The 24,698-nt window shown below is 36.5% G+C and overlaps 1 protein-coding gene across 3 annotated transcripts in view; it reads left to right on the top strand.

Moving 5' to 3' along the window:
* The window catches only part of CHM (CHM Rab escort protein), a 249,676-nt gene that overhangs the window by 26,611 nt on the left and 198,367 nt on the right, over positions 1-24,698 (top strand). For all 3 annotated transcript variants that reach the window (XM_047843816.1, XM_047843817.1, XM_047843818.1), the window contains exon 2: positions 8,529-8,595. In XM_047843816.1, the coding sequence (XP_047699772.1) occupies positions 8,529-8,595 (67 nt within the window). The remainder of the gene's footprint in view (positions 1-8,528; positions 8,596-24,698) is intronic.

Genomic DNA, 24,698 nt, shown 5'->3' with positions numbered 1-24,698 from the left:
CCCTGCATCCCAGGAATGAATCCCACTTGATCATGGTGAATAATTCTTTTTATATGCTGTTGAATTCGATTTGCTAGTATCTTATTGAGAATTTTTGCATCCATATTCATCAGGGATACTGGCCTGTAGTTCTCTTTTTTTACTGGGTCTCTGTCTGGTTTAGGAATCAAAGTAATACTGGCTTCATAGAATGAGTCTGGAAGTTTTTCTTCCGTTTCTATTTCTTGGAATAGCTTGAGAAGGATAGGTATTATCTCTGCTTTAAGTGTCTGGTAGACCTCCCCTGGGAAGCCATCTGATATTGGGACTTCTTTTTTAAAAACTTTTAAGTTTTTGGATCTTTATTTTATTATTTAAAAAAGTTAATGTTTATTTTTAGAGAGAGAGAGAGAGAGTGCAAGCAGGGGAGGGTCAGAGATAGAGGGAGACACAGAATCTGAAGCAGGCTCCAGGCTCTGGGCTGTCAGCACAGCTGACAGCTGTGCCCCTATGTGCTGCTCAAACTCAGGAACCATGAGATCGTGACCTGAGCCAAAGTTGAACGCTTAACCAGCTGAGCCACCCAGGTGCCCCAAGTTGTTGGATCTTTAAAGATAACTTAAGTAAATAGTAAATACTGATTTTTCTCCCCCTTCAAATAACTAATCTTATTGAAGGGGTAGGAAGAGATGAGAACAGAAACAGTATTTACTGAATGTCAGTGACATGCTAGAAGGCACTGTTTAAGATGTTTTATATTACTTTGTACCTATTCCTCCCTAAATTCCTATGAGATATATTATTAGCCCCATACTGTAATTGAAAACATTGTGGTTGTATCTTTGTACTCATGTATTTTACAGTGTTTGCCGTGTAATGCTTTGTGATTTGACCCTGATTTAGGTTATCTGTTTCTAACTCATGTCTGGCTTTTCCTTATGGGAGAGACTATATAATTCATTATAAGCTTATATAGGTTTTGTAAAAAGGCCTTACAAAATGTTGTGTGAATTTGAGTAATGATTAAAAAGTAGTTCACTTTTTATGGTGCCAATTGTTTTTTTTTTTTTTTTCAACGTTTATTTATTTTTGGGACAGAGAGAGACAGAGCATGAACGGGGGAGGGGCAGAGAGAGAGGCAGACACAGAATCGGAAACAGGCTCCAGGCTCTGAGCCATCAGCCCAGAGCCCGACGCGGGGCTCGAACTCACGGACCGCGAGATCGTGACCTGGCTGAAGTCAGATGCTTAACCGACTGAGCCACCCAGGCACCCCTATGGTGCCAATTGTTAAAAAAGGCTTTATTTTTAAATTGGCTAAGGTTTTAAATGCTATTAAAATTGAACTTATAAATATGAATTTAAACAAAACAAGCAGTTATTTTACTTATTTTGTTAAAGTATCAATAAGACCAAAAAGTTTAAATGTATTAACTTTTCCTAAACAGTAATTAAGAAAACCTGAAACTTAAAAGTCCAAATTTTAAAAATGTTTATTTATTTATTTTGGAGGAGGGTGTGGCAGGGAAAGAGAGAGAGAGGGAGAGAGAGAATCCCAGGCAGGCTTCCACTGTTAGCTCAGATCCCGATGCAGGGCTCAATCCCATGAACCTTGAGATCATGACCTGAGCTGAAATCAGAAGTAGGATACTCAACCACCCAGGTGCCCCAAGCTCCAATTTTATACACGTTTATCCTTCATGCTATTACCAGAGGTGTTTTTTTGTTGTTGTTGTTGTTTGTTTTTTTTGTTTTTTTTTGTTTTTCTGAACTACTGATTTGACCATGCTGTTCTTCTGACTAAAATCCTTTCAAGATTCCCTGCTGCTTACAGGTTTCAAGTTCAGACTCCACAGTTTGGCTCCAACCACTCTTTTTTGAATATCACCTTTTGGTTCTCTCTTTCTTTACCCTTTACCAGGAATACTCCCTCCTGCTTTCCTTTTTTCTTTCACTTTTTCCTTCTTTACTCTTCAGTGGGATTCCAGATCCTGAAAGACAGCTAGTGTCCCCTGCTCTTGGGAGCTTTCAGTGACCCTCTTCTACAGAGGAAATGCATCTTTCCATTGTGTTCCTGTAATAGTTTTAATTATATTTATTATTTTAATCCCTTTAAATCCTTATTCTTTTTTTAAGATCCAGAACTCTTTTTTAAGTTTATTTTTTTGGGGGAGGGCCAGAAAGAGAGGGGGAGAGAGAATCCCAAGCAGCCTCTGCACTTTTAGTGCAGAGCCCAATGCAGATCTTGAACTCACAAACCATGACATCATGACTTGAGCCGAAGTCAGACACTTAACTGACATCATGACTTGAGCTGAAGTCGGACGCTTAACTGATTGAGCCACCTGGCCCCCCCTAAATTCTTAGTCTTTAGACTGAGCTCTTCTAGGCTCAGAATTGTATTTATCTTACCTTTTTTCCTCATCACTTGTCAAAGTCTGCTTCATCCCTCTATTTTCCCTTTCCCCATTTTGTCTTTCTCCTTTTCTTTCCTTTAACAAATATAGCGAACTTACTACATACTTCCTCTGTTCAAGGAACTCTGTTTATTGAATGGGTGGGAAAAAATATGAAATCTAGGAAGATATTACTAACTGTATTAGTCTGTTATTTTAATCATTTGAAGCATGAAGATAATAGGTCCTTGCCTTTAATGTAGAGCCAGCCTATCAATTTCACAAACTAGTGGGAGATGTCTGGATAGAAGTATTAACGGGAAAAATAAATGATAGTTCTTTTGGTTATGTATAATTTGAACTCAGATCATGTTCAATATTGAAATCTGTCCTTGGCTTTCCTTTGTCTGCCAGAGGCATGACTTCTGACTGTTGATTGTAGCCATGGATTAACCACATGCTTTTTTGCCTATGCTACTTTGGGCCAAATAGAGGAGAGTAATTTTGCTTGATCTCAGAGTAGTACTTCGATGAAAATTTATTGCTCCTAAAATACCTTACTGAAGAATAACAAAAGTAGATCGTTTTTATAGAACAAGTACCCTCTGCTAACAATTTAATGATCCTATGAGGTAAATGGTGGCATTCCCATTGATGGATGAAGAAACAAAAGCTCAGAGATGGCAAGTGACTTGTCTGAGGTCACACAGCTAACAAAGCAGCAAAGTTAAGATTCAAGCATAGGTCTGTCTGATTGAGACCATGCCCATTTCTTTATGCTGCTGTCCTTCTCTTGAATCCTCATTCTCAGACTCATGTCCAAGTTGAAGAGAGTGAATTTACCATGGTAATTGGAATTTGAGATATCAAATTACCGAATTACTTGATTTTTGGCAAGTTATTTAATGTTTCTCATCCCATTTTGTCACATGGATAATAATGCCTGCCTCCCAGGACTATAATGAGGAATATGTGAGGGGATGTATGTGAAAAGATATTGTGAACCATAAAGCCCTATACTAATGCTTGGTGGTATATTATTAATACTGTCTTTTTACATGCTTTAACATACTGATTTTCCTTCCCGAATATTTCCTGTTGTCCTTTTTAACTAAGATGCTTGGCAGCAACTTTTAAAGCACAATAGTGACTGCATTTCATTAGTAAGAAAAGTTATTTCATTAGGTGTAAAAAGTTCAGATAGTTTTAAGATAAAAGAGAAAAATTGCAGTTTTAACTGAAGAACTAAGGGTGCTTAATTATTTAAACTTCTTTTTCTTAGTTCCTTCTATAACCACACATTTTTACTATGTTTTCTCTTTGAATTTTTTTTTAATGTTTATTTATTTTTTGAGAGACAGAGAGAGACAGAGCATGAGCAGGGGAGGGGCAGAAAGAGAGGGAGTCACAGAATCCGAAGCAGGCTCCAGGCTCTGAGCTGTCAGCACAGAGCCCAACATGGAGCTCAAACCCACTAACTGTGAGATCGTGACCTGGGCCAAAGTTGGACGCTTAACTGATTGAGCCACCCAGGCGCCCCATCTTTTTCTTTGAATTATTATCCAAAGTTAAGGTTGAAAGTTTATGTTGGGCTTATTTCCGGTAATTTATATTTAATGGCTACCTTCAGTACTTTTGGTCAGAACTTTGTTTTTGAACCAAACACTATATGCCCACAGTAGTCGCCAGTGGAAAACTTTAGTTCTTCTGTGAATGCAGCTGGAGCTTGTGTTTAATGTGGTTTTTAACTAGATTGTGTCAATTTCTTCCATATGCGTATTGCTTTTTACATAAAAAGGATAACTGTTCTCTTTTCTTGAAATCCTTGATGCTTAGTGTGTAGTTTAAACCCTTGCCCCCCCAAAAAAAAATATACGTGCTTCATTGTAGTGAGTCAGTGGTAGTATTTACAGAATTCCATTAAACTTTCAAAATATGCTTTGTCTGATATAAATGATTCTTAATAGCTTCTGAAATGGTAGATCTTACGATAAAAAGTTATGGAACAGTCTTTTTTTAATTTAAATGCTTTTATTTTTTTTATTTTTTTAAATTTACATCCAAATTAGTTAGCATATAGTGCAACAATGATTTCAAGAGTAGATTCCTTAGTGCCCCTTACCCATGTAGTCCATCCCCCCCTTCCACAACCCCTCCTGTAATCCTGTTTGTTCTCCATATTTATGAGTCTCTTCTGTTTTGTCCCCCTCCCTGTTTTTATATTATTTTTATTTCCCTTCCCTTATGTTCATCTGTTTTGTCTCTTAAAGTCCTCATATGAGTGAAGTCATATGATTTTTGTCTCTCTCTGACTAATTTCACTTAGCATAATACCCTCTAGTTCCATCCACATAGTTGCAAATGGCAAGATTTCATTCTTTTTGATTGCCGAGTAATACTCATTGTATATATGTACCACATCTATGTACCACATCTTCTTTATCCATTGATCCATCGAAGGACATTTGGGCTCTTTCCATACTTTGGCTATTGTTGATAGTGCTGCTATAAACGGGGTGCATGTGTCCCTTCGAAACAACACACCTGTATCCTGTGGGTAAATTCCTAGTAGTGCAATTGCTGGGTTATAGGGTAGTTCTATTTTTAGTTTTTTGAGGAATATCCATACTGTTTTCCAGAGTGGCTGTACCAGCTTGAATTCCCACCAACAATGCAAAAGAGATCCTCTTTCTCCGCATCCTCGCCAACATCTGTTGTTGCCTCAGTTGTTAATGTTAGCCATTCTGACAGGTGTAAGGTGGTATCTCATGGTGGTTTTGATTTGTATTTCCCTGATGATGAGTGATGTTGAGCATTTTTTCATGTGTCGGTTGGCCATCTGGATGTCTTCTTCGGGGAAATGTCAATTCATGTCTTTTGCCCATGTCTTCACTGGATTATTTGATTTTTTGGGTATTGAGCTTGATAAGTTCTTTATAGATTTTGGATACTAACCCTTTATCTGATGTGTCATTTGCAAATATCTTCTCCCATTCCATCGTTTGCCTTTTAATTTTGCTGATTGTTTCCTTGGCTGTGTAGAAGCTTTTTATTTTGATGAGGTCCCAGTAGCTCATTTTTGCTTTTGTTTCCCTTGCCTCCGGAGACGTGTTGAGTAAGAAGTTGCTGCCGGCAAGATCAAAGACGTTTTTGCCTGCTTTCTGCTCGAGGATTTTTTTTTTTTTAATTTTTTTTTTCAACGTTTATTTATTTTTGGGACAGAGAGAGACAGAGCATGAACGGGGGAGGGGCAGAGAGAGAGGGAGACACAGAATCGGAAACAGGCTCCAGGCTCTGAGCCATCAGCCCAGAGCCTGACGCGGGGCTCGAACTCACGGACTGCGAGATCGTGACCTGGCTGAAGTCGGAAGCTTAACTGACTGCACCACCCAGGCGCCCCTTCTGCTCGAGGATTTTGATGGCTTCCTGCCTTACATTGAGGTCTTTCATCCATTTTGAGTTTATTTTCGCGTATGGTGTAGGAAAGTGGTCCAGGTTGGTTCTTCTGCATGTTGCTGTCCAGTTTTCCCAGCACCACTTGCTGAAGAGACTGTCTATTCCATTGGATACTCTTTCCTGCTTTGTCAAAGATTAGTTGGTCATACGTTTGTGGGTCCATTTCTGGGTTCTCTATTCTGTTGCATTGATCTGAGTGTCTGTTTTTGTGCCAGTACCATACTGTCTTGATGGTTATAGCTTTGTAGTATAGTTTGAAGTCTGGGATTGTGGTGCCTTCCGCTTTGATTTTCTTTTTTGAGATCACTTTGGGTATTTGGGTGTTTTCTGGGGAACAGTCTTGAATGTACAATGTAGGGTATTAACTAGTTTATCCAGCTGAACATCTGAAATTGTTTTGTGATGAAATCATTCTTTGGTAATTTGTGATTTTTTTTTGTTAGTACTTGTGGTAGTAATATATATTTCCTTACATGATAACCAATTTTATATTGTGGCTTACTCTGATTCTAAAACACTAGTGGTGTTTTCAAACTGCTGTATTAACCAGAAAGTGAGATAATGTATCTTGTAAATGGTCTCTTTTCAAAAATAGTATTTTCTGGGGGTGCCTAGGTGGTTCAGTCGGTGGAGAGTCTGACTTTGGCTCAAGTCATGATCTCATGGCTCGTGGGTTTGAGCCCTGCATCGGGCTCTATACTGACAGCTGGGAGCCTGGAGCCTGCTTCCGATTCTGTTTCTCCCTCTCTGTCTGCCCCTCCCCTGCTCACATTCTGTCTCTCTCTCAAAAATAAATATAAACGTTAAAAAAATAAAAAATAGTATTTTCTTATTCATCATTCATTCATTTAGACAACAGTTGACATGCAGTGTTTTATTATTTTCATTTGTACAATGTAGTGATTCAACTTCTCTATACATTATGCCATGCTTACCACAAATGCAACTACCATCTGTCGTCATGCATTGCTATTAAAATACCATTGATTACATTCTTTACACTGTACTTTTATTCCTGTGACTTATTTCATAACTGGAAGTCTGTATCTTCTGTTCCCTTTCACACATTTTGCCCGTGCCCCCACTCATCTTCCCTCTGGCAACCATCACTTTGTTCTTTGTATTTATAAGTCTGATTCTGCTTTTGTTTGTTTATTCATTTGTTTTTTAGATTCTGCATATAAATTAGATCATATTGTAGTTCTTTCTCTGTCTCATGGATTTAATTTAGTATAATACCCTCTAGGTTCATCTGTGTTGTTGCAAATGGCATGATCTCATCCTTTTTTATGGCTAACATTCCATTACACACACACACACACACACACACACACATGCACACACACAACGACACAAATTCTTTTTCCTCATCTGTCTGTGAGCACTTGGATTGCTTCCATATCTTGGTTATTGTAATCAATGCAGCAATAAACATAGTGGTGCATATATCTTTTGGAAATAGTGTTTTCATTTTCTTTGGGTAAATACTTGATACTGGAATTACTGGATCATATGGTATTTCTAATTTTAATTTTTTGAGGAACCTCCATACTGTTTTGCACTGGCCACACCAGTTTGCATCCCCACCAACAGTTCACAATGGTTCTTTTATCTCCATATCCTCAACACCTCACTACTTGTCTTTTTGTATTTGGCCATTCTGGCAAGTATAGGATGATATCTCATTGTGGTTTTGATTTGCATTTCCCTGATGATCAGTGATGTTGAGCATCTTTTCATGTGTTTTTGGGCCATCTGTATGTATTCTTTGGAAAAATATCTATTCAGGTCCTTTGTCCATTTTAAACTGGATTACTTATTTATATAGGTGTTTAATTGTATAAATTATTTATATATTTTGGATATTAACCCTTTATTGGATATGTCATTTGCAAACATTTCTCATTCAGTAGGTTACTTTAGTTTTGTTGATAGTTTCCTTTGCGGAGCATGAGCTTTTTAGTTTTATGTAGTTTTGGTAGTTTTGGTAGTTTCCCTTGATTTAGGAGATGTAGAAAAATGCTGGTATGCCAATGTCAAAGAAATTACTGCGTGTATTTTCTTCTAGGAGTGTTATGGTTTCAGGTCTCAATAAATGGCCTCCTTTTAAACTAGTTAACCTATTACTTAAACTGAAAAATGTATCCCATTCCCCCTCATAGTTACTGTGGCTTTGGAGTTAGATTTGGTTTCAAACTTCAACAATAGAAAAAAATGTTAAAGCATTAGGAAACAAGTTAACATATTTGCACCTCAGTATTTACTTTCTAAAATGTGTATGCCAGTGGTGCTTCTTTCTCGGTATGGTTGAGAAAATGAGAGGAGCTAGTGTGGGAACGTAACTCCTTTAATAACAAAGTGCTATATTAATAATATTTTGACAATTGCTCATTTATGGAAATTTGCATACAAAAAGAATTTCAGTATAGTACTTGATTTAAAAAAAAATCTCTTCCACATAATAAAATTCTTAGTATAAGCAGTATACATTTAGCAAATATCCAATGGTATAATAGTATAAACTTTATCATTTTGAATATAAGGATGAGCCTCTTTTGTTAAACTCCTTTTATGCAGTGATGGCATGCATTGAACTATTTGTATAATATATAGCATGTATTATAAGCTATATTATAAGTGAATATATATATGTATGTATTTTTACATTATAAGTGATATAGGTGTGTGTTTTCATAGGTTTGCCTGAATCCATCACTGCAGCTGCATGTTCAAGAAGTGGCCAGAGGGTTCTGCATGTTGATTCGTAAGTTTATCAATGGTAGCATTAATACTTCCTAAATATCTCTATACAGAATCACAATAAATACACACATGTGTGTGTTCATATGTGTCTATATTATGTATAAACTATTTAAGTTAGAAAAATGATTGCAATTGTTTTAGTTTCACCCAAAATACGTGAAATATATAAAATACAAGGTTTACAGTTTACTCTTCAGAGTAGTGATGTTTTCTTTGAGAATTAACCAAATGTAGCATAATTTTTTTCACGAGTGATTTTGTTTTTTAAATGATAAATAATTAATCCAAGAGACTGGGAAATCTCACACTTGCTTTTTTTCATATATAAGCGTGAGGCTGTATACAACCTGTATGTTCTATTTATTTTGGGTTTCATATTTTCTTTGTTTTTGAAGTATATTTCACATACAACATCATCTTAGTTTCCAGTGTATGACGTAATGATTGGACCACTTTCATACATTGGAAAATATCACCACAATAAGCCTAGTTACCATCTGTGACCAAAGTTAAAACATTGTATTTTTTTGTGATAGGAATTTTTAAGATTTATTTTCTTAGTCTTTCAAATTTGCAATATGGCATTATTCAGTATAGTCACCATGCTGTACGTTACATCCTCATGACTTACTTTGTAATTGGAAGTTTGTGCCTCTTGGTCCCCTTAACTTATTTTGTATATACCCCCCAACCTGTACCCCTCAGCAACCAATAATCTGTTCTCTGTATCTATAACATTGGTTTTGTTTTGTTTTTCTTTTATAGATTCCATCCACATTTAAGTGAAATCATATGGTGTTTGCCTTTCTCTGACTTACTTCACTTAGCATAATACCCTAAGGTTCTATTGATGTCTCAAATGGCAAGGTTTCATTTTTGTTTTATGGCTGAGTAGTATTCCTGTGTGTGTGTGTGTGTGTGTGTGTGTGTGTGTATGTATAATCCTTTATCCATTCATCTATCAGTTTATACTTAGGTTTTTTTTTCTCCATATCTTGGCTATTGTAAATAATGCTACAGTGAACATAGGGATGCATATAAATTTTTGAATTAGTGTTTTCTTTGGATAAATACCCATAAGTAGAATTACTGGATCATATAGTGGTTCTGTTTTTAATATTTTGAGGAAACTCCATACTGTTCCCCCTAGAGGCTGTACCAATTCACATTCCTCCCAACAGTGCATGAGGATTCCCTATTCTCATCTTTACCAACACTTATTTCTTGATTTAAAAATTTTTTTTTAATTAAAAAATTTTAATTCTGATATAGCTAACAATGTTATTAGTTTCAAGTGTACAGTATAGTGATTCAACAATTCTCTATATCACAGTTCTCATTAAGATAATTGTATTCTTCATCCCCTTCACCTATTTCACCCAACACCCCACTCACCTCCCCTCTGGTGTTTATTCTTTATATTTAATAGTCTGTTTTTTTATTTGTCTCTCTTTCCTTTGTTCATTTGTTTTGTTTCTTAAATTACACATATAAGTGAAAACATATGGTATTTTTCTTTCTCTGTCTGATTTCATATAGCATTATATTCTCTAGATCCATCCATGTTGTTGCAAATGGCAAGATTTCATTCTTTTTTTGGTGGCTAATATTTCTGCATGTATGTGTGTGGGTGTGTGGGTGTGTATTCTTTATCCATTTGTATATCTATGGTCACTTGGGCTGCTTCCATAGTTTAGCTATTGTAAATAATGCTGCAGTAAACATAAGGGTGCATATATCTTTTTGAATTGGTGTTTTCATATTATTTGGGCAAATATCCACTAGTGGAATTCCTGATTATATGGTAATTCTCTTTTAATTTATTGTGGAACTTCCATACTATTTTCCACAGTGGTTGCACTGTTTCCATTCAAACCAGCAGTGCACAAGGGTTCCTTTGTCTCTACATCCTTGTCATACTTGTTTCTTGTGTTTTTGATTTTAGTGATTCTGACAGATGGGAGGTGATAAATCATTGTAGTTTTGATTTGCAATTCACTGATGATGAATGATGTTGAGCATCTTTTCATATGTCTGTTGGTCATCTGAATGTCCTCTTTGGAGAGATGTCTGCTCATGTTTTCTGACCATTTTTTAATTGGGTTAATTGTGTTTTTTTGGAGTTGAATTGCATAAGTTCTTTCTATATTTTGGATACTAACCCTTTATCAGATATGTTATTTGCAAATATCTTCTGCCAGTCCATAGATTCCTTTTAGTTTTATTGATTTTTTTCCTTTGCTGTGCATAAGCTTTTTGTTTTGATGTAGCCCTAATAGTTTATTTTTGCTTTTGTTTCCTTTGCCTGAGGAGACATATCTAGAAAGATGTTGCTACAACTGATGTCAGAGAAATTACTGCCTGAGCTCTTTCATAGGATTTTTATGGTTTCTGGCCTCCCATTTATGTCTTTAATCCATTTTGAATTTATTTTTGCGTATAATGTAAGAAAATGGTCCAGTTTCATTTTTTGCATGTAGCTATCCTGTTTTCCCAACACCATTTGTTGAAGAGACTGTCTTTTTCCCATTCAGTATTCTTTCCTGCTTTGTTGAAGATAATTAACCATATAATCATGAGTTTATTTCTGGGCTCTATTTTCTTCCATTGGTCTATGTGTCTATTATTGTGCCAGTACCATACCATTTTGATCACTACAGCTTTCAGTGTGTCTTGAAACTGGGATTGTGATACCACCAGTTTTGTTCTTTTTGAAGATTGCTTTCGCTATTCAGAGTCTTTTGTGATTTCATATAAATTTTAGGATTGCTTGGTCTAGTTCTGTGAAAGAAGCTGTTGGTATTTTGATAGGGATTGCATTAAATGTGTAGATTGCTTTGGGTAGTATGGACATTTTAATGATTATTTGTTCTTCTAGTCCATGATCATGGAATATCTTCCCATTTGGTTGTATCATCATCAATTTCTTTCCTCAATGTTTTATGGTTTTTAGAGTACAGGTCTTTTACCTCCTTGGTTAAGTTTATTCCTAGATATTTTATTATTTAAAAAATTTTTTTTAAATGTTTATTTATTTTTGACAGAGAGAGACACAGAACATGATCGGGGGAGGGGCAGAGAGAGAGGGAGACACAGAATCCGAAGCAGGCTCCAGGCTCTGAGCTGTCAGCACAGAGCCCGTTGTGGGGCTGGAACTCACAGACCGCAAGATCATGACGTGAGCCGAAGTCGGATGCTCAACCAACTGAGCTACCCAGGCGCCCCAGTATTTTATTATTTTTGGTGAAAGTGTAAATGGGATTGTTTTTTAATTTCTCTTTCTGCTTTTTCATTATTAGTGTACAATATCAATTGGATCTTTGTATCTTGTGATCTTACTGGATTCATTTATTCTAGTAGTTTTTTGGTGGAGTATAGTATTACGTCATTGACAAAGAGTGAAAGTTTTACTTCTTTCTTATCAATTTGGATGCCTTGTATTTATTTTTGTTGTCTGATTGCTGTGGCTAGGACTTCCAGTACTACGTTAAATAAATGTGGTGAGAGTGTACATCCTTGTCTTGTTCCTGATCTTAGGGGGAAAGCTGTTTTTTCCCCACTGAGGATAATGTCAGCTGTGGGCCTTTTCACATAAGGCCTTTATTATGTTGAGGTATGTTCCTTCTAAACCTACTTTGATGAGGGTTTTCATTGTGAATGTAAGTTGTACTTTGTCAGATGCTTTTTCTGCATCTGTTGAAATGATTGTATGTATGGTTTTTATTGCTGCTCTTGTTGATGTGTTGTATCATGTTGATTGTTTTGTAATTATTTTTTTCTTTTGAGATTTTTATTTTATTCATCTTTTAAAACTTTTATTTTTTATTTTTTTAATGTTTGTTTATTTATTTTTGAGAGACCAAGAGAGAGTGTGAGCAGGGGAGTGGCAGACAGAGAGGGAGACACAGAATCTGAAGCAGGCTCCAGGCTCTGAGCTGATAGCACAGAGCCTCATGTGGGGCTCGAACTCATGAACCACAAGATCATGACCCAAGCCGAAGTCAGATGCTTAACCAACTGAGACATCCAGGCGCCCCTCTTTTATTAATCTTTTGTAGCTATCTTGCTCAATACCAAATTAGTCAATTTATGTGTAGCACTATTAAGTTTTCTCAAAGTGTTCAACCTAGTTTTCATAGAATTAACATTCTTTCTGCTCATAATTCACATAACATAATTACATAATTAAGAATTAGGTACAAAGAAAACTGATGATTCATAGGACAGAAGTCATTTGGAGACAAAGGAGTTGTCAGAAGTCTGCTAGCCCCCATTGTCTAGCACATCGTGGCAGGCAATGTTATACTGTATAGAAGGAGTAGGAAGTGCCAGTAATCTTCTTCAATGGATCTTCAGTTAAGAAGTCAATTAAGTGATCTTCTACTTGGACCTAAAATGTTAACAATGGTAATTTCTAGTAAAAGTAATTTTATTTTATATATAAAATGGATTATTTGTGGAATTGTATCTATTAATTTTGCTTAGATGATAATGCATGAATTGAGCAAATTTATTTTATCCCAATAATGTTCAGATCCTATAAACTTGTTCTTATTCTTCAAAACTTACTTATATATTTGTCAGTGAATTTATTTAAAATGAGAAAAATATCAGTGACTGACTACTCTTGTTCTGTATGTAAATTATTCTCTACTTTGGATCAGAAATACTGCCAGACTAGAGATTACTTGGAAAAGAGTCAGGAATGTTGACTCAGAGTTCATCTAGACTGCAATGAAACCTGCTCTACCTCATAGATTTTTATTGATCAAATTGCTCATTTCTGGCAGACCCAATTCTCTCCTTCCTTTGTCCAGTGATAAATAAACATTGACATTCATACTAAGTCTCCTTTTCTAGATCAAGTGAAAAAAGTACCATTTTTTTAATTCCAGTATATTCAACATATAGTGTTATATTGGTTTCCGGTATACAATATAATGATTGAATAATTCTATACCTTACTCAGTGCTCATCACATGATAAGTGTACTCTTAATCCCCTTCACGAACTGTTTCATCCATCCCCCATCTCACCCTCCCTCTGGTAACTGAATGATTTTTTAAATGTATTGTTGTATTTGGTTTAGTAATATTTTCTTGATGATATTGGCATCTATATTCCTCAGAGTTATTAGCCTATAGTTACCTTTTTTTGTGGTGTTTTTATCTGGTTTTGGCTTCAGGATAATGCTGGCCTCATAAAATGAATTTGGAAATTTTCCTTCTTGTATGTTTGGGATAGTTTGAGAAGAGTACGTATTAAATCTTTAAATGTTTGGTAGAATTTGCCTGTGAAGCCGTCTAATCTTGGACTTTTGTTGGGTATAGGAGTTTTTTGATAACTGATTCAATTTCTTTGCTGGTAATCTGTTCAAATTTTCTATTTCTTCCTGATTCAGTTTTGGAAGATTACATGTTTCTACATATTTATCTTTCTTCTAGGTTGACCAATGTGTTGGCATATAATTTTTCATAATATTCTCTTATAATTCTCTTAGTATTTCTCTGGTGTTGTTTATTTCTGTTCTTTCATTTCTGATTTTGTTTATTTTAGTCTTCTCTTTTTTTGATGAATCTAGGTAAATGTTTATCAATTTTGTGAGCTTTGCAAAGAACTAGCTCCTGCTTTCATTGATGTGTTCTATTGTATTTTTAGTTTATGTTTTATTTATTTCTGCTCTGATGTTTATTATTTCCTTCCTTCTTCTGGTTTTGGGTTTTGTTTGTTCTTTTTCCAGCTCCTTTAAGTGTAAAGTTAGGTTGCTATTTGAGATTTTGCTTGCTTCCTGAGGTAGGCTTGTACTGCTATAAACTTCCCTCTAGAACAACTTTTGCTGCCTCCCAATGAGTTTAGATTGTTATGTTTTCATTTGTCTCTATTTTTTTTTATTTCTTCTTTGGTTTCTTGGTTGATGCATTCATTGTGTAGTAGTATGTTATTTAACCTCCATGTATTTGTGCTCTTTCCAGATTTTTTTTTAATGTTGTTTTAGCCACTGAGTTTATTGTAATTTATTATGGCAACTACAGAATTTGACATCAGTATTTATTTTTTTGTGGTCACCTGTGCTTTCATTTATTTATTTACTTTTTTAAATTTAAGTCCAAGTTAGTTGACATACAGTGCAATAATTATTTCAGGAGTAGAGTTTAGTGATTCATCACTTACATATAATAGCTGGTGCTCATCCCAACAAGTGCTCTCCTTAGTGCCCATCGCCCATTTAGCCCATCCCCAGACCCAGCACCCCTCCAGCTACCCTCAGTTTGTTTTCTGTATTTAAGAGTCTCATTGTTTGTCTCCCTCCCTGTTTTTATCTTATTTTTGCTTCCTTTCATCTATGTTCATCTGTTTTGTTTCTTCATTTCCACTTATGAGTGAAATTATATGATATTTGTCTTTCTCTGACTTATTTCACTCAACATAATACACTCTCATTCCATTCACGTTGTTGCAAATGGCAAGATTTCATTCTTTTTGATTGCTGAGTAATATTCCATTTGTGTGTATGTGTGTGTGTGTGTGTGTGTGTGTGTGTGTGTGTGTGTGAGTGTATACATCTTTATCCATTCCAAGATTTTTTCTTGTGGCTGATTTCTGTTATTATATTGTAGTCAGAAAAGATGCATGGTATGATTGATTTTTGTTTTCGAATTTGTTGAAAATACATGGTCTGTTCTAGAGAATCTTTCATGTGAACTTGCAAAGAATGTGTTCTGGTGTTTTAGGATTGTTCTGAATATATCTGTTAGATCCATCTGGTACAGTGTGTTATTCAAAGCTATTCTTTCCCTTTTGATTTTTTGTTTGGATTATCTGTCCATTGGAATGTTAAAGTCCCCTACTATTAATTAATTAATTCCTTTATGTTTGTTGTTAGCTGATTTACATATTTGGGTGCTATCATGTTGGGTGCATGAATATTTGCATGTAATTTTTATATTTTCTTGGTGGATTGTTTCCTTTGTGATTATATATATAGTGTAATATATATAGTGTCCTTTTTTGTCTCTTGTTCTGTTTTGTCTGAGAGAACTACTGCTAGCCCAGCTGTTTTTCCACATCTATTTGCATGATAAATGCATCTCTATCCCTTCACTGTCTATCTGAATGTGTCACTTGATCTGAAATGAGTCTCTTGTAGGAAGCATAAAGATGGGTTTTATTTTTTTTTTTATCCATTTTGGCAACCTGTGGCTTTTGATTGGGGTGTTTGGTCCTTTTACATTCAATGTAATTATTGATAGATAAGTGTTTATTGCTATTTTCTTACTCATTTTATGGTCGTTTTTGTAGTTCTTCTCTGTTCCATTCTTCCTTTGCTGTCTTCTGTCTTGGTTAGTTGGCTTTCTTTAGTAATATACTTGGATTCCTTTTTATTTTTACATATCTATTGCTGGTGTTTTGAGGTTACCATTCTGTTTGTATGTAACATCTTACGCATATAGCAGTCTGTATTAAGTTAATGATTGCTTAAGGTTGAGCTCAGTCTTTACTCCTTTACCCCCTAATGTTTTAGGTATATGATGTCATACTTTACATCCTTTTTTTTGTGTGTGTGTATGTGCATTTCTTGACTGATTTTTCTAGGGATACTTAATTTTATTGCTTTTCTTCTTCCTATTTTCTTACTCCTGCTTATGGTTGGTCTTTTCCACTCAGAGTCTCCTGTAATATTTCCTTTTGGACTGGTTTAGCAGTCATAAATTCCTTTGACTTTTGCTTGTCTGGGAAACTATCTCTGTTTCTATTATGAGTGAGAGCCTTGCTGGATAGAGTATTCTTGGCTGTGGGTTTTTTCTTTCAATACCTTGAATGTATCATGCCACTCTTTTAAGGCTTGCCACGTTTCTGCTGAAGAAAATCATCAGATAGTGTTATGGAATTTCCCTTATGTGTAACTGGTTTCTTTTGTTGCTTTGAAAATTATCACTACTTTTTGCCAGTTTAATTACTGTATGTCTTGGTGTGGACCTCCTTGAGTTGATTTTCTTGGGGAACCTTTATGCCTTCTTGATCTGGATTTCCATTTCTTCAGATTCAGGAAGTTTTCAGCTGTTGTTTTTTTCAAATAAATTTCCTGCCGCCTGTTTCTCTCTTCTCCTTCTCAGATCCCTATAATGTAAATGTTATTATATTTGATGATATTGCTGAGTTCCAAAATGTATTTTCATTTATTATTATTATTTTTTTGTCTCTCCTGTTCACTTCAAATACTTTCCATTACTCTGTTCTTCAGGTAGCTGATCCCTTGTTCTGGTTTCTCTTGTCTGCTATTTATTCCCTCTAGTGCATTTTTAATTTTAGTTATTGAGTTCTTTATCTCTGATGGGTTCTGTTTTATGTTTTCTATCCCTTTGTTAAGGGTTTCACTGAGATCCTCCAGTGTTTTCTCAAGTCTAGTCCATATCTTTATGACCATTATGTTAAATTCTTTACCAAACGTATTATCTCTGTTTTGTTTAGCTTTCTTTGCTGGGATTTTGTCCTGTTCTCTCTCTCCTCATTTTGTATAATTCTCTGTGTCTATTTCTGTGTGTTAGGAAAGTCAGCTATGACTCCTTCTCTTGAAAGTAGTGGCCTTATCTAGAAGAGGTCCTGTAGTGCTCTGTAGTATAATGTTCCCTGTTTAACAGAACCTGAGACTTCAGGAGTATCTGCTATGTGTGTTGCATGTGCCATACTGTTGTGGCTGAGTTGCTTTTCCATTCAGTCCAGTCATCTCTGATGGCTCTCTTTGCCTATTGTGTTGGTTTGCTCCTTGTGTTGTTAGTTGGCCAGTCTTGGGCCCCCTTGGGCTTGAGTTGAGTCAGACCAGGCATTTGCCAGAGATCCAGTAGTAGTACCAAAATGCTGGGTAGATTCCTTGTGTTGTCCCCTGAGAAGCTTTCATTGGTGGTCAGGGCCTGCAGTCAGACCAGTATTCTGCCCCCTGCCCACCATGGGGGCTGTCCTCAGAGTGTTGTGTGTGATTATTTTCCCCTCTTCCCAGGATACAAGTCACTTTAGAGTTGTGCTGGTCCCTGTAGGGGATGCTCACACCTTCTCCATGCTTGTGGCCCTGCTTTGGATGGGCTCTGTTCAAGGACATATTGAAGGGGGAATGTCTGCAGGAGAACACAGGGGCGGGGCTTGCTGTTTGCTGGTTAGCAGGTGTAGGGACTGTGCTTGTTCCTATGATTGTTCATGTGTCTAGGCTGGGAGGTAGCGGAGGGAAAGGGTGCCTGCCAGCTCCTTTGTTCGTGGAGAAGTCTCCCAGCAATCCTTGCCCATTCAGCACAGGCTCTGAAATTAGTAAATAAATCTCCTTCCCATATACCCTAGGTGTTTTTCAAACTGCTGTTTCTGCACTGTATCTTCACAGGGCTACTTGTTGTGCTGTCTCTTTAAGGGCAGGGACCTAGTTTCCTATAGCCCTCATGGCTCTCCTAGAACCAAGCCTGCTGATTTTTAAAGTTCCTGATGTGAAGCCATGCTGATTGCAAAATTATGCCCTTCTGGTTTTCAAAGCCAAGTGTTATGGGGATTCATCTTCCCCATGGGAGCTCCCTGTTGCGACCAGCGCAACAAACAGCGAGATCAGGGTCCTGAGGGTAGGGGAATGTAAGAAAGAAAAGAAGAGAAGAGAAGCCAGTTTGGGAACAGGAGGGTCCCCTGGGCTGATGGCCCAAGTGACGGCTTTATTGTTGCTGTACACAATCTTTTATATCAAGACTCTTATGGATCAGGTCATTCTAAGAATAAACAGGTTTCACATGATCGCTGCCAGCCAAAACATTTAGTTCTGTGTACCTTGTGAACTTTCTAAACGGGTCACAACAAGACCTTGTTGATAGATTGCTAGCAAAACACAGTTCCCATGTTTGTTTCTCTTTGACCCGGGGTAGAAAAAGGGGGGTAACATTACTGCCAACACCCACAGACCACAGGCTTCAGGAATTAGATTTCTCAGCCTTGACAAGGCTTTTGGTATGCCTTTGCAAGTGGGGGAATGGGAGGGGGAACCACCGGGTTGGCTGAATCAACAGGGAGCCGTTGCTCAACCCGGTCTCAGCCTGGCACTGGGGTCCGGCCTCCCACAGTTCCCCATGCCTGGGGAGCCCTGGTGTGAGGGTCTGTTTCTCTCCCCCTTTTACCCTCTCCTTCTCCTTCCTCCCTAGGACAGTCCAGGGGTTCCTTTAGCTCTGGACCACTTCTCTGCCCTTCTTACCCATTCCAATGTGGACTCTTCTTCTCTACATTTTTCTGAAGAAAGTCTGTTCTGTCAGGTCTTGAAGTCATTTTCTGGGTTTTACAACAATGTGGGTGTTATCTGTGGGATGAGGTAGCTTAGGATCTTCCTGCTTTGCCATTTTCTCCAAAAGTTCCTCTTGGATTTTTGATAATAGCCATTCTGACAGGTATGAGGTGGTATCTCATAGTGGTTGTGATTTGCATTTCCCTAATGATTAATGATATTGAGCTTCTTTTCATGTGCCTGTTGGTCATCTGTGTGTCTTTGGGAAAATGTCTATTTAGGTATTCTGCTCAGTTTTAATTGGGTTATTTGTTATTTTTGTGTTGAGTTCTTTTTATTTAAAAAAAAATTAAATGTTTTTATTTATTTTTGAGACAGAGAGAGACAGAGCATGAGCAGGGGAGGGGCAGAGAGAGAGGGAGACACAGAATCCAAAGCAGGCTCCAGGCTCCAAGCTGTCAGCACAGAGCCCGACGCGGGGCTCGAACTCATGGACTGTGAGATCATGATCTGAGCTGAAGTCTGAGGCCCAACTGACTGAGCCACCCTGGCGCCCCAAGTTGTTCTTTTTATATTTTGGGTCTTCTCCCCTTATTATCATTTGTAAATATCTTCTCTTTCAATAGATTACCTTTTATTTTGTTGATGATTTACTTCACTGTGCGTAAGCTTTTTCATTTAATGTAGACCCATTTGTTTATTTATTTTAGTTAAAATTTTTTTTAATGTTTATTTTTGGAAGAGAGAGAGAAAGAGAGCGCAGGCGCGTGCACACGCATGCGCGTGCACACGCATGCGTGAGTGGGGGAGGGGCAGAGAGAGGAAGACACGGAAGCAGACTCCAGGCTCTGAGCTGTCAGCACAGAGCCTGACGCAGGGCTCGAACTCAAGGATGGTGAGATCAAGACCTGAGCCAAAGTCAAACGCTGGACTGACTGAGCCACATAGGAGCAACTGTTTATTTTTGCTTTTGTTGCCAACACCTTTGGAGTCTGATCTAAAAAAATATTGCCAAGACTGAAATCAAAGAAATTACCATCTACATTTTTTTCTAGGTTTATTGTTTATGGTCTTACATTCAAGTCTTTAATCGACTTTGAGTTAATTTTTGTGTATGGTGTAAGATAGTGTTCTGGTGTCATTATTTTTCATGTGGCTGTCCAGTTTTCCCAGCACCATTTTTTGAACAGGCTGTCCTTTCCCCATTGTGTATTCTTGCCTCCTTTATTGTAAGTGAACTGACCATGTATGAATGGGTTTATTTCTGGGCTTTCTCTTCTGTTCCATTGATTGTGTGCCTGGTTTTTGCCAATGTGATACTGTTTTGATTACAGTAGCTTTTTCATATTGTTCAAAATTGGGGAGTGTGATCCCTCCAGCTTTGTTTTTTTCCCCTCAAGCTTGCTTTAGCTATTCAGGGTCTTTTGTGGTTCCATACAAGTTTTAGGATTGTTTGTTCTGGTTCTGTGAAAATGCCATTTGAATTTTGATAGAGATTTCACTGAATTTGTAGATGGCTTTGAGTTAATTCTTCCAATTCATGAGCATGGAATATCTTTGTGTCTTCTTCAGTTTCTTTAATCAATGTCTTCTGGTTTTCTGTGTACAGATTTTTCACCTCCTTGGTTTAATTTATTCCTAGGTATTCTTTTTTGATGTGATTGTCAATGGGATTGTTTTCTTGATGTTGTTTTGATAGTTTGTTAGTATATAAAAGTGCAACATATTTTTGTTTATTTTGTATTCTGCATCTTACTGACTTCTTTTATTAGCATTAAAAGTTCTTTTGTGGAGTCTTTAGGATTTTCTTTATATAATATCATGTCATGTGTAAATAGTGACAGTTTTCCTTCTTCCTTTCCAATTTATATGCCATATTTTTCTTGCCTAATTCCTCTGTCTAGGACTTCAATACTGTGTAGAATAAAAGATGCAATAGTGAACATCCCTGTCTTGTTCTTGATGTTAAAGGAAAAGCTTTTAGGTTTTCATTCTTGAGTATGATTTTCACTGTGAACTTGTCAAATAAGGCCTTTGTTGTTTTGAGGTACATTCGGTATATATCCAGTGTGTTGGAAGTTTTGTAATCATAAATGGATATTGAATTTCATCAAATAATTTTTCTACATCTATTGAGATGATCATACTTTTATGGTTCATACTGTTAATACTGTGTATCACTTTGATTTGTGGAGTTGAACCATCCTTCCATTTCTAGAATAAGTCCCACTTGATCATGGTGTATTACCCTTTTAACATATTGTTGAATTTGGTTTGCTGATATTTAGTTGAGGATTTTTGTATCTATGTTCATCAGGAATATTGGGACATATATATATATATATTTTACTTTTGTAATATACTTGACTGGTTTTGGTGTAAGCATAAGTGTAACTCTAAAATGAATTTGGAAGCTTTCCTCCTATTCAATTTTTTCAGAGAATTTGAGAAGGATAGGTATTAAATCTTTTTTGAATGTTGGTATGATTCATCTGTGAAGTCATTTGGTCTTGGGCTTTTGTTTATTGGGAGTTTTTTTTGATTCAGTCTCTTTATTAGTAATTGGTGTATTCAGATTTTCTATTTCTTTATGATTCAGTTTTGGAAGACTAATTTTCTAGGAATTTATCCATTTCTTCTAGGTTATCCAATATGTTAATTTTTATAGTAGTTTCATATATGTAGTGGCATATAATTTTTAATAGTAGTTTCTTATTATCCTTTTTATTTCTACATTATCTAGTTTTAACTTCTTTCATTCCTGATTTTATTTGAGCCCTCTTTTTTTTCTTAATCTTGATAAAAGTTTGTCAATTTTATATATCTTTTTGAAGAACCTGCTCTTAGTGTCATTGATCTTTTCTCTTTTTTTTAGTCTCTATTTCATTTATATCTGCTCTGATCTTTATTATTTCCTTCCTTCTACCAACTTTGGGGCTTTGTTCTTTTTTTCCTAGCTCCTTTAGTTGCAACATTAAATTGTTAATTTGAAATTTTTCTTTTTCCTTGATGTTGGCCTGTGTCACTGTAAATTTTTTCTTAAAACCACTTTTGCTGCATCTCCTAGATCTTGCTACATTGTATTTCCATTTTCATTTGTCTCAACGTATTCTTTTTTAAGGATTTTATTTTTTAAGTAAACTTTGCACCCATTGTGGGGCTCGAACCTACAACCCTGAGATCAAGAGTCACATGCTCCACCAATTGCGCCAACCAGGCATCCCATGTCTGAATGTATTTTTGACTTCCTCATTGACCCATTATTTGTTCAGTAGTATGTTGTTTAATCTCCTCACATTCATGATTTTTTCCCCAGTTTTCTTATTGTAATTGATTTCTAGTTTCATATCACTGTAGCCAGAAAAGAAGTTTGATATAATTTCAGTCTTCTGGAATTTATTGAGGCTTGTTTTGTGGCTTAACATGTGAACTGTTTTGGAGAACGTTCCACATGCAGTTGTGAAGAATGCATATTCTGCTGGTTTGGGAATGAATGTTCTGTATATGTCAACTAAGTCCACCTGGTCTAACATGTCAGTCAAGGTCAGTGTTTCCTTCTTGATTTTCTTTGTGAATTCATTGATGTATGTGGGGTGTTAGTCCCTCATTATTATTGTGTTGCTGTCTTTTTTTTCCTTTTGGTCTGCTAATATTTGATTTATATATTTTGGTGCTTGTATGTTGGGTGCATATATAATTACAAATGTTATATCTTCTTGCTGGATTGACACTTTTATCATTATGTAGTATCCCTCTGTCTTTTATTATTATGTTCTTTGTTTTAAAGTCTATTTTGTGTGATTTAAGTAGAGCTATAGCAGCTTTTTGTTTCCATTTGCATGGAATATACTTTATCACTTCAATATCAGTCTTTGTGTGTCCTTCCTTGTAAAGTGAATCTCTTGTAGGCAGCGTATAGATGGTCTTATGGTTTTATCCATTCAGCTACTCTGTATCTTTTGTTAGGAGAATTTAGTCCATTTGCCTTTAAAGTAATTATTGATTAGTATGCAGTTATTGCATACTAGTAGGTACATATTGAGAAGGACTGGACTTGTGAGACTCCTCTCTATTGTGTGCCCTAGCACCAGGGTAGGGTTTTTGGCAAGATTGTGTCTTTGCTTCTCCTACCATCTGGGTGTGGTTTTTTTATTCTTCATTGTGGAGAAGCACCTCATCTAGTTTTCACATATATTTCAGAGGGAAATGATCCATATGTAGGTTTGGTGTGTCCTTGGGAAGAGATTAATGCAGGATCTCATGTTACTGACTTGCAGAAATCCTCTACCTTCTATTATTTAGATAAAGAAAAGAGTGGTCTCCTATAGGGGTGAGAAAATGTATATGAAGCATCAAAGAATCAAGTGTTGCCCTAGTTTTCTCCTTTCAATATTCTCCAACATTAAAGAGATTTCATGATATCCATGGCACTAATTTATGAGTGAAAGTAATTTTAATTTGCTTAACCCAATCTAGTGTTCAACATATTTTATGTTATTAAAGATGACATGATATAATAGCTATTATTTATGAAATGTTTGCTTAGTACTGTGTTAAATAGTTTGCAAATACTAAGTTATTTAATTCTTTTTAAAAAATGTTTAGTTTTGAGAGAGAAAGAGAGGCAGAGCGTGAATGGGGGAGGGGCAGGGAGAGAGGGAGACACAGAATCTTAAACAGTCTCCAGGCTCTGAGCTGTCAGCACAGAGCCCGTCATAGGGCTCGAACTCATAGATCATGAGATCATGACCTGAGCTGAAGTTGGATGCTTAACCGACTGAGCCACCCAGGTATCCCAAGTTATGTCTTATTACATTTCTGTAAAAGTAGTATATTTTTTCCTCTTTTGCAGATGAGGAAGCAAATTAAGAGAATTGAAATAACTTGTCCAGTGTCACATATCTGTTAGGGGAAGAACCAGGATTCAAACCCAGGTCCATTTGATAGCAAAGCCTGTGCTCTTTTACTAAGAGAAGCTGTAGGGTTGGAAAACAGACACAAATACTAGACTTCATGGTCAAGAGACCTGATTCAAGTCATGACTGTCACTGATTAGTTATGTGATTTAAGTTGTTTTCCTCAACTGTAAAATGTGGCTAGTTCACACAAGAGTCACTGCAAGGGTCCAGTAGGATACATGTAAACAGTTGAAGTATGGCTGGTGAGGTGTGACAATAAAATGCAGCAGGTTTCCTAAAAGGCTTTTCCTTTGGAATCATTGTGAATATGTTCAGCCTTGATATTGGAGGGAAGTGTAGGAAAAAATCCTTGGAATGAATTCACAAATTTTTATGGATTTGAAACAAATGCCATTTTATCTTCAGGTCACTGATGTCCTTTTTTAAAAATTAAAAAAAAATGTTTATTTATTTTTGAGAGAGAGAGAGAGAGACAGAGTGTGAGTGGGAGAGAGACAGAGAGAGAGGGAGACACAGAATCTGAAGCAGGCTCCAGGTTTCGAGCTGTCAGCACAGAGCCCAACACGGGGTTGGAACTCATGAACTGTGAGGTGATGACCTGAGCCGAAGTTGGATGCTTAACCGACTAAGCCACCCAGTTGTCCCTAGGTTACTAAAATCCTAAAAACAGAAGCTTAATTTGCAAATGACAATTCTTAAATAGGGAGAATTTTTTTTCCATAGAGTTCCAAAAGATGCTAGGTTGATTGAGACAGTTATTTGCAGAAATTTTGATAAACCAGCCCCTTTCTAGATATTACTAATTTTAACTTGTTTTATTCAGTGGGTTTGGATTAGGATACATTTCACACAAATTAGAAATCTACATGCAAAGGTAATTGATTGTACATACACATTTTTTCATTGCCTGTCTCCCTGCCTCCCTTCAGCCTCCTCCACTTGAGC

Source organism: Prionailurus viverrinus, chromosome X (assembly GCF_022837055.1).
Source record: "Prionailurus viverrinus isolate Anna chromosome X, UM_Priviv_1.0, whole genome shotgun sequence".
Taxonomy (NCBI): domain Eukaryota; kingdom Metazoa; phylum Chordata; class Mammalia; order Carnivora; family Felidae; genus Prionailurus; species Prionailurus viverrinus.
The sequence above is the reverse complement of the archived record's forward strand: the minus strand, read 5'-3'. Positions and strand labels throughout refer to the sequence as shown.